At 44.0% G+C, this 14,272-nt stretch overlaps 1 protein-coding gene across 2 annotated transcripts in view; it reads left to right on the top strand.

Annotated features, from left to right (window-relative positions):
* Nucleotides 1-14,272, top strand: part of LOC127571811 (E3 ubiquitin-protein ligase RNF123) — a 331,679-nt gene that overhangs the window by 66,871 nt on the left and 250,536 nt on the right. For both annotated transcript variants that reach the window (XM_052018522.1, XM_052018523.1), the window contains exons 14-18: nt 4,797-4,889; nt 5,317-5,392; nt 8,289-8,404; nt 8,544-8,634; nt 13,885-13,946. In XM_052018522.1, coding sequence (XP_051874482.1) covers nt 4,797-4,889; nt 5,317-5,392; nt 8,289-8,404; nt 8,544-8,634; nt 13,885-13,946 — 438 coding nt within the window. The remainder of the gene's footprint in view (nt 1-4,796; nt 4,890-5,316; nt 5,393-8,288; nt 8,405-8,543; nt 8,635-13,884; nt 13,947-14,272) is intronic.

The raw sequence follows: 14,272 nt of genomic DNA, 5'->3' as shown, positions 1-14,272 counted from the left end.
CAGCATAAAGGAAATTACAGACCTATTAGTCTGACGTCGGTGGTGGGAAAGTTATTGGAATTGATCCTCAAGGATGAGGTTATGGAATACCTAGAGGTGCAAGGCAAGGTAGATCCAAGCCAGTATGGTATCGTGAAGGGAAGATCCTGCCTGACCAACCTATCGGAGTTTTTTGAGGAAATCTCAGGTAGGGTGGATAAGGGAGAGGCTGTGGATGTTGTGTATTTGGACTTTGAAAAGGCCTTCGACAAGGTGCCGCACAAGAGACTGATTAATAAGATGAGAGGTCATGGAATTACAGGTAGGATATTGGAATGGGTGGAGCATTGGCTGGTTGGCAGGAAGCAAAGGGTGGGAATAAAAGGATCCTGTTCTGATTGGCTACCGGTTACTAGTGGTGTTCCGCAAGGGTCGGTGTTGGGGCCGCTTCTTTTTACTTTGTACATTAATGATTTGGATGATGGAGTAAACAGTTTTGTGGCTAAGTTTGCGGATGACACCAAGATAGGTGGAGGAGTAGGGAGTATTGAAGAAACAGGAAGGTTGCAGAGAGACCTAGATAGTTTAGGAGAATGGGCAAGGAAATGGCAGATGAGATTCAATGTTGAGAAATGTGCCGTTGTACACTTCAGAAAAAGAAATAAACGGGCAGATTATTATCTAGAAGGGGAGAAAATTCAAAGTACAGAAGTACAAAGGGACTTGGGGGTACTCGTGCAGGATACCCTAAAGGTTAACCACCAGGTCGGATCGGCAATAAGGAAAGCGAATGCTATGTTGGCATTCATTTTGAGAGGTATAGTGTATAAAAGTAGGGAAGTGTTGATGAGGCTCTACAGGGCACTGGTGAGGCCTCATTTGGAATACTATGTGCAGTTTTGGGCCCCAAATCTTAGGAAGGATGTACTGATGTTGGAGAGGATTCAGAGGAGATTTAAGAGGATGATTCCTGGAATGAAAGGGCTTACATATGATGAGCGTTTTTCGGCTCTTGGACTGTACTCACTGGAGTACAGAAGAATGAGAGGGGACCTCATAGAAACATTTAGAATGTTGAAAGGACTGGACAGAGTAGATGTGGCTAAGCTGTTTCCCTTGGTGGGTGAGTCCAGGACCAGAGGGCACAATCTTAGAATGAGAGGGTACCGGTTTAAAACAAAAATGAGGAAAAATTTCTTTAGCCAGAGGGTAGTGAATTTATGGAATTCTTTGCCACGTACAGCAGTGGAGGCCCGATCATTGGAGGTGTTTAAGGAGGAGATAGATAGGTATCTAGTTAGTCAAGGTATCAAGGAATATGGGGATAAGGCTGGAAATTGGGGCTAGAAAGGAATAGTTTTTTTTCTCTTTTTCTTTTAATTCCTTTTCTTTTTTTTCTTTTTTTCTTTTCCTTTTTTTCTTTTCCTTTAGATCATGCAGCAGACTTGCTGGGCCGAATGGCCTACTTCTGCTCCCTTGTCTTGTGATCTTGTGATCATTAGTAAACTGCCTTGCTTATATTTGTTGCTCTCTGTGAGATTAGTATACCATTCTGTTTGTGTCTGTATTGTTCTGTCAAATTAGTGGATCGATTGGTCTGTATTTGAACCATATAGTGTATGGCTGGGTCTGTATTGCTGCCTTTTTATTGGTTATAGAAACATAGAAAACCTACAGCACAATTCAGGCCCTTTGGCCCACAAAGCTGTGCCAAACATGTCCCTACCCTAGAAATTACGAGGCTTACCCATAGCCCTCTATTTTTCTCAGCTCCATGTACCTATCCAACAGTCTCTTAAAAGACCCTATCGTATCTGCCTCCACCACCGTTGCCGGCAGCCCATTCCACACACTCACCACTCTCTGAGTAAAAAACTTACCTCTGACATCTCCCCTGTACCTACTCACCAGCACCTTAAACCTATGTCCTCTTGTGGCCACCATTTCAGCCCTGGGGAAAAGCCTCTGACTATCTACCTGATCAATACCTCTCATCATCTTATATACCTCTGTCAGGTCCCCCCTCATCCTCCGTTGCTTCAAGGAGAAAAGGCCGAGTTCCCTCAACCTAGTTTCATAAGGCATGCTCTGCATTCCAGGCAGCATCCTTGTAAATCTCCTCTGCACCCTTTCTGTGGCTTCCACATCCGTCCTGTAGTGAGGTGACCAGAACTGAGCACAGTACTTCAAGTGGGGTCTGACCAGGGATCTATATAGCTGCAACAATACCTCTCGGCTCCTAAATTCAATTCCCCGATTGATGAAGGACAATACACCATATGCCTTCTTAACCACAGAGTCAACCTGCGCAGCCACTTTGAGCGTCCTATGGACTCGGACCCCAAGATCCCTCTGATCCTCCACACTGCCAAGAGTCCTACCATTAATACTATATTCTGCCATCATACTTGACCTACCAAAATGAACCACTTCACACTTATCTGAGTTGAACTGCATCTGCCACTTCTCAGCCTAACTTTGTATCCTATCTATGTTTCTCTGTAACCTCTGACAGCCCTTCAAACTATCCACAACACCCCCAACCTTTGTGTCATCCGCAAACTTACTAACCCACCCCTCCACTTCCACATCCAGGTCGTTTATAAAACTCACAAAGATCAAGGGTCCCAGTACAGATCCCTGAGGTACACCACTGGTCACCAACCTCCACGCAGAATACGACCCTTCAACAACCACTCTTTGACTTCTGTGGGTCAGCCAGTTCTGGATCCACACTGCAATGTCCCCTTGGATCCCATGCCTCCTTACTTTCTCAATAAGCCTTGCATGGGGTACCTTATCAAACGCTTTGCTGAAATCCATATACACTACATCTACTGCTCTCCCTTCATCGATGTGTTTAGTCACATCCTCAAAAAATTCAATCAGGCTCGTAAGGCAGGACCTGCCTTTGACAAAGCCATGCTGACTATTCCTAATCATATTATACCTTTCCAAATGTTCATAAATCCTGCCTCTCAGGATCTTTTCCATTAGCTTACCAACCACTGAGGTAAGACTCACCGGTCTATAATTCCCTGGGCTATCCCTACTCCCTTTCTTGAATAAGGGAACAACATCCGCAACCCTCCAATCTTCCGGAACCTCTCCCATCTCCATTGACGATGCAAAAGTCATTGTCAGAGGCTCCACAATCTCTTCCCTCGCCTCCCACAGCAGCCTGGGGTACATCTCATCCGGTCGCAGCGACTTATCCAACTTGATGCTTTCCAAAAGTTTCAACACCTCCTCTTTCCTAATATCTACATGCTCAAGTTTTTCAGCCCGCTGCAAGTCCCCACTGCAATCCCCCAGATCTTTTCCCATAGTGAATACTGACGTAAAGTATTCATTAAGTACCTCCGCTATTTCTTCTGGATCCATACACACTTTTCCCACTACTGCACTTGATAGGCCCTATTCTTTTGCATCTTATCCTCTTGCTCTTCACATACCTGTAGAATGTCTTGGGGTTTTCCTTAATCATGCCCGCCAAGGCCTTCTTATGCCCCCTTCTGGCTCTCCTAATCTCCTTCTTAAGCTCCTTCCTATTAGCCTTATACTCTTCCAGATCTCTAACATTACCTAGCTCTCTGTACCTTTTGTAAGCTTTTCTTTTCCTTTTGACTAGATTTATTATAGCCTTTGTACACCACAGTTCCTGTATCCTCTCGTGACTCCCCTGTCTCATTGGAACATGCCTATGCAGAACTCCACACAAATATCCCCTGAATATTTGCCACATTTCTTCCGTACTTTTCCCTGAGAACATCTTTTCCCAATCTAGTCTTCCAATTTCCTGCCTGAGAGCCTCATAATTCCCTTTACTCCAAGTAAACACCTTTCTAGTCTGTCTGTTCCTATCTCTCTCCAGTGCTAACGTAAAGGAGATAGAATTATGATCACTATCACCAAAATGTTCACCCTCTGAGAGATCTGACACTTGACCAGGTTCATTTCCCAATACCAAATCAAGCACAGCCTCTCCTCTTGTAGGCCTATCTACATATTGTGTCAAGAATCCTTCCTGAACACACTTAACAAGCTCTTCCCCATCTAAACCCCTCATTGTCTGGAGATGCCAGTTGATGTTTGGGAAATTAAAATCCCCCATCACAACAACTCTGTTATTCTCACACCTTTCTAGGATCTGCTTCCCCATCTGCTCCTCGATATCCCTGTTACTATTGGCCGGCCTATAAAAAACACCCAGTAAAGTCATTGACCCCTTCCTGTTCCTAACCTCCACCCACAGAGACTCTGTAGACAGTCCCTCCACGACTTCCACCTTTTCCGCAGCCGTGACACTATCTCTGATCAACAGTGCCACTCCTCCACCTCTTTTACCTCCCTCCCTGTCCTTTCTGAAACATCTAAAACCCGGCACTTGAAGCAACCATTCCAGTTCCTGAGCCATCCAAATCTCCGTAATGGCCAGCACATCATAGCTCCAAGTATTGATCCAAGCTCTAAGCTCATCTGCCTTGTTCACAATACCCCTTGTGTTAAAATAGACACATCTCAAACCTGTTTGAGCACGTCCCTTCTCTATTACCTGCTGATCATACCTACTACTAGCTTTCTCTATTTGAGAGCCAAACAACTCTTCCCCAGTCTCTCCAGTTCGGATCCCACCCCCCAACATGTGTACTTGTGAGTCTGTATTTGCGTCTTAACTGCCGTCAAGTTAATGTACTGTTTGCTCTCTATTTGGGCTCTTTCAGGAGATAATTCGCTGTGATGTGTTTCATTCATTATTGCCATTCTTGCTTGTCACCTGGGCTTTGTTTTGGATAATACTTTATTATCTGTTGCAGGACTATGAAGTACAAGAGTGTTTGAAGCAGCTGATGATGTCACTACTTCGTGCCTACAGGTTTTCTCCAATCATTCCTGACCTAGGGCTACAGGTGAGGCCTTCCCGTCCTGTATGGCAGCATTATCTAAGCTTTCAAAGCAGGTGTCTGGATCTATTTGCCACAACCCTAAGATTGCGGCAAATAGATCCAGATTACCCAAAACTGCAAGTGCATCCTCACACCCCACAATCATACATTAGGAAGTTAACTCCTCTCAAACATTCCACAACAGGAGTGTAACATTTAAAGTGATATTAAAATCAGTTACTGGACAGTATTCAGCAAAAACAATAATAGTGTAAATTGAGGCCAAAATCAGATCAGTCATGATCCTATGTAGTGACAGTATGGGCTTAAGGACCCCTCCTTGCATTTATATGTTAAGAAAACTGGGCTAGCGGGCTTTCTTCTGTGGTATAACAACCTATGGTTCAGGTAATTTGGTGTATTAACATGCTTCATTTGTATTTCTTTTCAGATCCACTACTTGCGCCTTACCATAGCTATTCTGAAGCACGAGAAAACCAGGAAGTATTTGCTCAGCAACGTCTTATATCCTTTCAACATTTCCTCTGGTCCTAGGACAGAACCTCTGCCTCATTTATCCCGTGACGTGATCTCTAATTATGCTGGCAGAAGGATATCCTGTCCTCAGGCTTTGCTCATGCCAAAGTGACAAGTAGAAGGGGCATGACGGCAGCTCATTGTGTCAATGCCTGTTTTTTGAGGAAGTGTTTGGCTCCTCTCCAATGAAGTGGTTGCAGTGTGTATTAGACTAGGTTCATTCAAATCTGAGAGGATTCAGTGGTCTTCACTGTGAGTAATTTAGTGTCTCCCCATTACCATGCAACTGCTGCTGGGAATTTAGGTGTACCAAGGATGGAAGCAAAAGGTTATATGCCTGTCCTCCATAGATTCCTCAATAATAATGCATATTATTCACTGCAACTGCTGATTATTGAAGGTACTGGAGCTTTCCATCAGTAGTCATGCTTAAAAAAGAAATTAAAATGGAATGGTTTATTATTGTCACTTTTACTGAGGTACAGTGAAAAGCTCATCTTGCATACTGTTCATACAGGTCAATTCATTACACAGTGCATTGAGGTAGTACAATACAAAATGCAGAATAAAGTGTCACAGCTGCAGAGAAAGTACAGTGCAGGTCGACAATAGGGTGTAAGATCGTAATGAGGTATATTGTGAAGTTAAGAGTCTATCTTACTGTACTAGGGAACCGTCTTATAACAGTGGGATAGAAGCTGTCCTTGAACCTGGCAGTACATGCTTTCAGGCTTTTGTATTTTCTGCGTGATGGGAGGGGGAAGAAGAGAGAATGCCCGGGGTGGGTGGGGTCTTTGTGTTGGCTGCTTTACCGAGGCAGCGAGAAGTGTAGACAGAGTACATGGAGGGGACGCTGGTTTCCATGGTATGCTGAGCTGTGTTCACAACTCTGCAGTTTCCTGCAGTCCCGGGGAGAGCAGTTGCCATACTAAGCCATGATGCATCCAGATAGGATGCTTTCTATGGTGCTTCGATAAAAATTGATGAGGGTCAAAGGGGACATGCCAAATTTCTTTAGCCTCCTAAGGAAGTAGAGACACTAGTGAGCTTTCTTGGCCATGGCGTCTACGTGGTTGGACCAGGACAGGCTATTGGTGATGTTCACTCCTAGGAACCTGAAACTCTCAACTCTCTTGACCTCAGCACCATTAACGTGGACAGGAGCATGTGCACTGCCCCCTTCCTGAAGTCAATGACCAACTCTTTTGTTTTGCTGACATTGAGAGAAAGGTTGTTTATGGTGATGGATGGGTTCCAGTCAAATAAACTGCTTTTTCCTGGGTGGAGCTGAATTCCTTGAGTGTTCTGGGCTGTGCTTATGCAAAAACTGAAGAGTATTTTATCATATTCTTGACTTACAGATGTTGAAAGGGTTTTGGCAAGTGAAGGGATGAGTTACTCATTGTAGGATACCCAGCCTCTGACCTGTTCTTATAGTCACATACTTATGTAGCCAGTCCAGTTGAGTTGCAAGTCAATGGTGGACTTCCAGTATGTTGATGGGAGACTCAACAATGGCACTGAATGTCAAGAGTAGGTAGTTAGATTTTTTTTTTGTAGATGGTTATTGTCTGGGACTTCTGTCGTCCCACTCTGTAACTTACCACTTATTAGCTTGTGCTTGAACGTTGTCTAGATCTTGCAGCATGGTTACACAGACTGAGAAAACTTCACTGTCTGCGTAGTTGCAAATGAAATTGAACAGTGTGCAATCATCAACAAACATCCCCATTTTTGACCTTGTGGTAGAAATAAGGCCATTGATGAAGTAGCTGGAGATGGTTGGGTCTGGGACACTGCCCAGAGAAACTCCTGCAATGATGCCCCAGGGCCCATAGAGTCACACAATACCAAAAAGGCCCTTCGGTCCATCATGTCTATGCCAGCCATCAAGTACGTATCTACACTAATCACTCTTACCAGCACGTGGTCTGTAGCCGCCTTTATCTTGGTGATACAGTTGATCATTCAGATGCTTTTTAAATGCTGTAAGAGTACCTGTCTCCGTTACCTTCTCAGGCCCTGCTTTCCAGACTGAAGCCACCTGCTGAGTGAATTTTTTTCCCCTCAGATCCCCTCTAACCTTCCTAAATCTACTCCCTCTGATTTTAAATGTCTTTCTTATGGGAAAAGTTACCCGCTATCCACCCTATCTATGCCCCTTACAATTTAGTATGCCTCTATCTTCTCCCCCCTTCAGCCTCATCCACTCTAAGGAAACCCAACCCAGCCTCTCCAGTTTCTCCTCCTAACTGAAACATCCCATCCCAGACAACATCCCCACTTGTACCCTCTCCAGTGTAATCATATCCTTCCTCTCCAACAAATAAGGCTAAGAAGTCATTTCCAAAACCATACTGTAGCCAAACATTCATATGTGTTTGTCCAGCTCCAAAAGATCTGTCAAATAGATATCACAACCATCTAGATCTGTGCAAAGTATGACTCCAACCGTTCCAGTGTTTATCAATTGACTTCAGTTTTACTAAGGTTCCTTGACAGGCCCTTTGGAGTTGGACAAACAGTTATATGATATATGGCTACATTATGGATTTGGAAATGATTTCCTACCTCTGTTGTCATTCTTTATAATCTGTTTCTGTGCTGTAATGTTTGACAACAGATGAACTCACCAGTGGAAATTGCTTGCATTATGAGTAGTGTAACTGAGGACATAGTGCCCTTTTTAGAGATTGTCCCTGTGTTTTCAATCTTGTCTCTCAAAACTTGGCAAGACTGAAATATTCTTTCCCTTTTTCTGGTTGGGATAAGTGAAGTAAATTAGCACGGAGGAAAGAAGTTAGGGCAATGGTCATTTGAGAATATGACACAAACTTTTTTAAAGTAAGGCTTGGTGTCCTAATGACCCTTAACTTGAAGTTACATTTGATGTGCTTCGATCAGTTGTGTTTTTTTATATTAAGACCCCTCTTCGAGTGGAAGAAGCAGGATTAGAGGAGCTCATTCCCACCACCTGGTGGCCAACCAGGTTTGATAAAGAGGTGAGATCCTTTGTTTGACCTTTGCTCTTTGTGAGTGAGCAAGCATACGTGGGATTGGTTTCAGTGGGAGAAGTTGGGGGCAGGGGGATTTTCCAAATAATTTTCTCATTTTAACAGAAGCCGGATTGTTTCACTTCAGGGCAAGGAGGTAAAGGAAGAAAGTGCTGAGGAGAGGCTGAGACGCCGAGCTTATGAACGTGGTTGTCAGCGATTGAAGAAGCGGATTGAAGGTAAGCACTTACCATCTGAAGGATACTGATGGTTGGAGCCATTTATATGGTAATGTATTTGGAGCTCGCTCCTTGGCACTAATGTTCTAGGGTTCCCGTATCCACTGCTTGCATTTCCTTGTAGTTCTTCCCTGCATTTCTAGATGTTCCTGACAGCAATTTCTTAATGGTTAGTATCTCAGTTTAGGTTTAAGGGCTATTCTTTCATCTGAGAATCTTATCAATAAATGTCAATGCAGTATTGACTGTGGTGGGGAACCATGAAAATCGATGAGCTGATATCCTTACTCCTTTTTATCCTGTTGCATAATTACTTCACTTCTTTGTCTTATTGGACGAACCCTCAGGATTGACTGTGACTTGCTTCCCGACCAGCTTTTTGGGTTCTGAGGTGTGGCTGATGAGGCCAGTCTGGGAACCGTAGACTCTTCCATAGATTAGGCAGGTGGTGCCTGAGGGGGAGGGTGCGTGGGCAGTTTTTGAGGTAGTGCACTCCTTCTGCAAATTACACAGGGCTTCCATGTGCTCCTGGTGTATGTACTAGAGGTTCTCAATACTGTCCCAGATGCTCCTCCTTCAGTTTAAGTGATCATGTTTGAGGGATTTCCAACAATAAATGGGATGTTGAATTACTTGAAGGAGACTTTGAGCACATCCTGAATCTTTCCCTCTGTCTGGCTAGTACTCATTTTCTCAGAATAGTGTTTGTTTCTGCAATTTGGTGTCAGCCTCGGAGTGATGTGGCTTGCCCACTGTGGCTGGCTGAGTGTAACCAAGGCCTCAGCACTGGAGATATTGGCCTAGGAGAGAACTCTGATATTTGCTTATCCTTCCGGTAAATTTCTTGGATCTTGCAGAGACAGTGTTGATGGTATTTTTCCATTGCCTTGCAATGTCTGCTGAAGACAGTCTAAATCTTAGAAGCATATAGGAGGGCAGCGATCACTGCTGCTCGGTAGATCAAGAGTTTTGTACTAGGTCTGAGGCCTTAATCCTGAAATAGCCTTTTCCTGAATCAAACAAGGTATGTGCTAGCACATTGTAGTTCACCATCATCTGCCTTAGCTGAAAGATGACTCCTGAGATATGGAAAGTGGTCCACATTTTTCAGGGTCTCAAAGAGAACCTTTTTTGTTGGAGGATACTGTGGTGCAGCAGGGGCAGGTTGCCAGGGGATCTTTGTCCTGGTCACACAGTGTAAAGCCCATCCTCTACTATGCATCAGTGAATGAGTTGACAATGATTTGGAGCTCATCCTTCCAGTGTGTGCAAACACAAGTATTGACTGCATTCTGCAGCCTGAGCACCGAGGTTTGGATGACCTTGGTTGCTGTAGCTTGAACACCTTGCCATTAGTTCTGAAGGTTAGCTCCACTCTTGCAAGAATGTTGGTGGCAAAACATTGCAGCACGGAAGATATCAGTCTTCACTGAGATTGGCTCTGTTGTTGTAGACCTATTTGTTAATATCACAATCCCTCTTGATTCATGGAGTCAAAGGTTTTGGTGAGGTTGAAAGAGGCCATGGTGCCTGGTGGTGAATCCTGTGCTTTTGGAGTTGTTGTTCAGTGAAGATCATGTCCACTGTACCTCTAGATGGATGGAATCCACACTACGATTTGGGGAGCAGTTCTTCAGCCACTGAGGTGAGAATGTTTAGAAGGACCCTGGGGATGACTTTCCTTCGGCAGCTAGCAGGGAGACCTCTCTATTGTTATGACACTTGGATGTCTCCTTTCTTGAAGGTGGTCATGTTTAACCATTGCTGAGGTTCCCTGGTATGCTTTCGTCATCCCAGATGTAGCTGATGAAATTGTGGCTTTGTGAGTGGAGCTTCTCACCTCTGAGTATGTTGCTTTGGGATGGAGTCAAGAGTGCTCAGTTCAAGGACAGAGGATTATTGGGGCCTGTAAAGTGTTCTTTCCAGCGTTTGTTAACTGCCTCACTGTTCCTGATGAGTTCACCTTTGCTTTTGTATCTTAGTAGGGTAGGGCCTTGAGTGTTTGGTGCATAGATTGCTTTTTCAGCTCTGAAAACCTGCTCACGCCATGGTTGTCAGCGAGTTGCTGAGCCTCCTGTACTCACTCCATTCACTTGTTCTTTAAGTCCTGAGTTTTCTGGTGGACCTCTGGATATACATGCCTGTAAAGCTGTTTCTTTTCCCTTGAGGAATGCCTTGCATTTGCAGTTACTTAGTTCCTGAATCTCCTGGTAACTCTCATCAAACTAGTCCTGATTTTCCTGGGTAGAGAAATAGGCACCTGCGGGTCTCGAGGGTAGCTCATGAACTGTGGACGTCTTGTGGCTCCTGCAGGCTGAGAGTTTTCACGTTGTCTTTGAGGTGCTGGCTGAGAACTGCTGTCTTTGTGGGATGCTTGACAGCTTTGATATTAAACTTCTTGCTGCAACACCTCTGATGTTTTTGGGCCTGGTTGATCGAATTGATAGAGCAAATTAAGCAGTTGTTAGTGCAACAGTGATCACTGCCTGATTTGGTTCAGGTGACATGAATATCTTTGTGGTTCCTCACAATGATGCATTCTAACAGGTGCCAGTGCTTGGGCCTGCTGTGTTGCCATGACATCCTGTGTGTCTCCCTGTGATGAAAGGGGGTGTTCGTTATGACAAGGCCACGTTCTAAGCATTTTGTCAAAGGAAGGACATTGCTGGAGTTAGCTTTCCCTATTTCCTTCCCAGACACGCTGGCTTCTGCCCTCTTCCTTTCCCGTCCTGATGAAGGGTCTCAACCCGAAATGACGACTGTTTATTTCCCTCCATAGATGCTGCCTGACCTGCTGAGTTCCTCCAGCATTTTGTGTGTGTTGACAGAATGTCCATCCCTTCCCACTTTTGCATTCTCGTATTATTCATGTTTTCTTAGGACATAGAAAGATGTCATTCAGACTATTGACTCAATGCCAGTCTCAGAGCCATCCCATCAATCTCATTCCCCTGCTGACCATAGCCTGTAGGTTCTGTGCTAGAGTAAGCCAAAGCTTATAAGATGTTCACTAATTCCTCAGGGGGAGTTGCTGAGATGTCAGGTTAGCTCATTACTAAAGGTGAAGCTCACTCCATTCCTCTCCTGGTTTGCCCCTTGAGAAGAAGGTGCACTTATCACTGTGTTCTTTAAAATGACCATCTCCTGCCTGTTGTCTCATTCAGTGTGACAATTCATCATCAAAGTGTCTGAGATCCTGAGCTGTGATAATGGAGCGGCCCTCAGGTCTATCACTGTTGGGGTGGGTGGTCCATGAGAGTCCTGACAATCCAGCTCCGGACCTTCATATTGTGGAAGGGAAGTTGTCTGTTGTGGTTTCTTCTAACGTGGAGTACTTGTTGTACACCAGCTGCCTCATGGGTTTCACATCACAAGGTCTTGATCCAGTGGTGAGGGGGCCCAAGGTGACTGGAGACTAGATTCCATTGTGTGGGTATTGACACTCACACATGGAGATGGGCGCAGGTATAGGTGCCACTCAGCATGTTCACACACAGACAGAGAACCCATAACCCACTGTCTGCCTTCTCACTTTCCTTGCCCCTCATGCTCTGATCTCCAGCTCCAGAGCCAACTGCAAAACTGGACCCATTGTCTGTACTACAATACCCTACATTTTATATGACATTGTATTAGTTTGGATATTACTTGCTTTACCTGGTCTCAAGCAACTTCATTCTTAACATAGCTTTTTAAAAATTTTTTTATCCCTTTCCTTCCTCACAAAACCAGTTTCTTGCATGGACACAATGCTGTAGTCGCATGAATAGTCAGTCTTTGTGCATGAATGTAGACAGTGAGATACACTGCATGAGCAGTGCAGCCAAGCTTGTCCTCATTCAGTGTCCACACTTACCTGTGTTGAAGAAAGAATAACATGGAGGGTAATATCTGTAGTGAGAATTCAGATTTACTTCATTCGAGTCTGGGGCGCTGCCAAAGTTATGAGTATAGAATGTCTTTATGCACTGTTTCTGTCACTTAGTCTTCCTTAAATCATACACTACGTAAGATGTTTGGAATTCGGCTGCCTCTGTGGTAACTGCTAGTTGGAGTGTTAAAATCTTGAGTTGCTGAACACTATATATGTGAATGATCATGCTCATTCTTTAAAATCCTGTCAATTGACAGCCCCTGAAACAGCTTCATTACATAGAAACATGCAACCAAATCACAATTAATTCTTGATTTATGAAGAATTTTGACATACAATAGTGAGCACCATCCTGCTATTGCTTGTTGAAATGACAGAATCATTCCTATAACCATTTGACTCTGTAGCCTATCCCAGTTTAGGAAGAAAAGTCCAAATGTCTAATGCTTGGCATTCTTTTTTAATCATGTTACAATTTGTCATTAACTGTGTAGTTGAAGCAGCAATAAATAAAATGGATGTCTCTCACCAATAACCATAATTGTGATGACCAACTACTCGTTATTGGTGAGAGACATCCAAAGACACTGGATATTGATGAGGGACAGATCCACGGACACTGGATATCGGTGAAGGACAGATCCACAGACACTGGATATTGGTGAGGGACAAATATACGGACACTGGATTTTGATGAGGGACAGATACACGGACACTGGATATTGGTGAGGGACAGATCCACGGACATTGGATATTGGTGAGGGACAGATCCACAGACACCGGATGTTGGTGAAGGACATCAAAGGACACTGGATGTGAGGGACATCCATGGACACTGGAGATTAGTGAGGGACAGATCCACAGACACTGGATATTGGTGAGGAACAGACTTACTGGCACTGGATCCTGATGAGATTCAGTTCCACTGGCACTGGCTATTGGTGGGGTACAGTTCTACAGGGATTGATTACTGATGAGGTACAAGCCTACAGCCACTGATCATTTCCAAGGTGGAGTTGTTTTGATCTGTACCTCAAAAATGTTTCCTTCTTTGGGACTCTGCTACAAAAAAAAAATTTGTTCCATAAGGGTGACACAGCCAGCACACAGATCCCTTTCCCTGCTCACTTCATACCTGTTTCTGTACCCATTTGTTGCCCTGGGTGAATACAGCTGAATTAAAGTTAGGGCATTGCACCTACATTGTTTATTACAATGGATAACGTCATCAACGAACTGATGCCCTATTGATAGAAGCTTAATGTTGTGCATTTTGCTGTGAAATGTGATAATGTAATTGAAGAATTGGTGTGAAATATAAAACTACATTCTAGTGGGCAGGAATCACTGATAACCTGTAATGTTTTGTTTTGTAGTTGTGGAAGAGCTGCAGATTCAAATACTGAAATTGTTTCTCAACAACAGAGACAGGGGATCGGTGAGTAACAATGTGCAAGAAGAGCTTACACTATTGCTTACTGTCTATATTCCTGATTAAGAAATCACTGCTGAGTGTCTAAGTTTATGTGTAAAACTGCACTTTCAGAGACACTGTGAACTGTCTGTATTCCTGTCCATAACCCACTGCACACTGTCTGCGTTCTTGTGTCAAACCTCTTGCCCAGTATGTATATTTACATGTGGATCTCACTACCTACTGTCTATATTTCTGTGTAGAATACAATGCGTACTCTCTAACTTCCCACTTGAAACATACTGCACTCTGTTTACATCGGCCTGGTATGGAGCCTCCAATGTACAGGA

The sequence above is a fragment of the Pristis pectinata genome, chromosome 6, assembly GCF_009764475.1.
Source record: "Pristis pectinata isolate sPriPec2 chromosome 6, sPriPec2.1.pri, whole genome shotgun sequence".
NCBI classification, from domain to species: domain Eukaryota; kingdom Metazoa; phylum Chordata; class Chondrichthyes; order Rhinopristiformes; family Pristidae; genus Pristis; species Pristis pectinata.
Note: the sequence above shows the minus strand (reverse complement) of the source record. Positions and strands in the feature narration are given on the sequence as shown.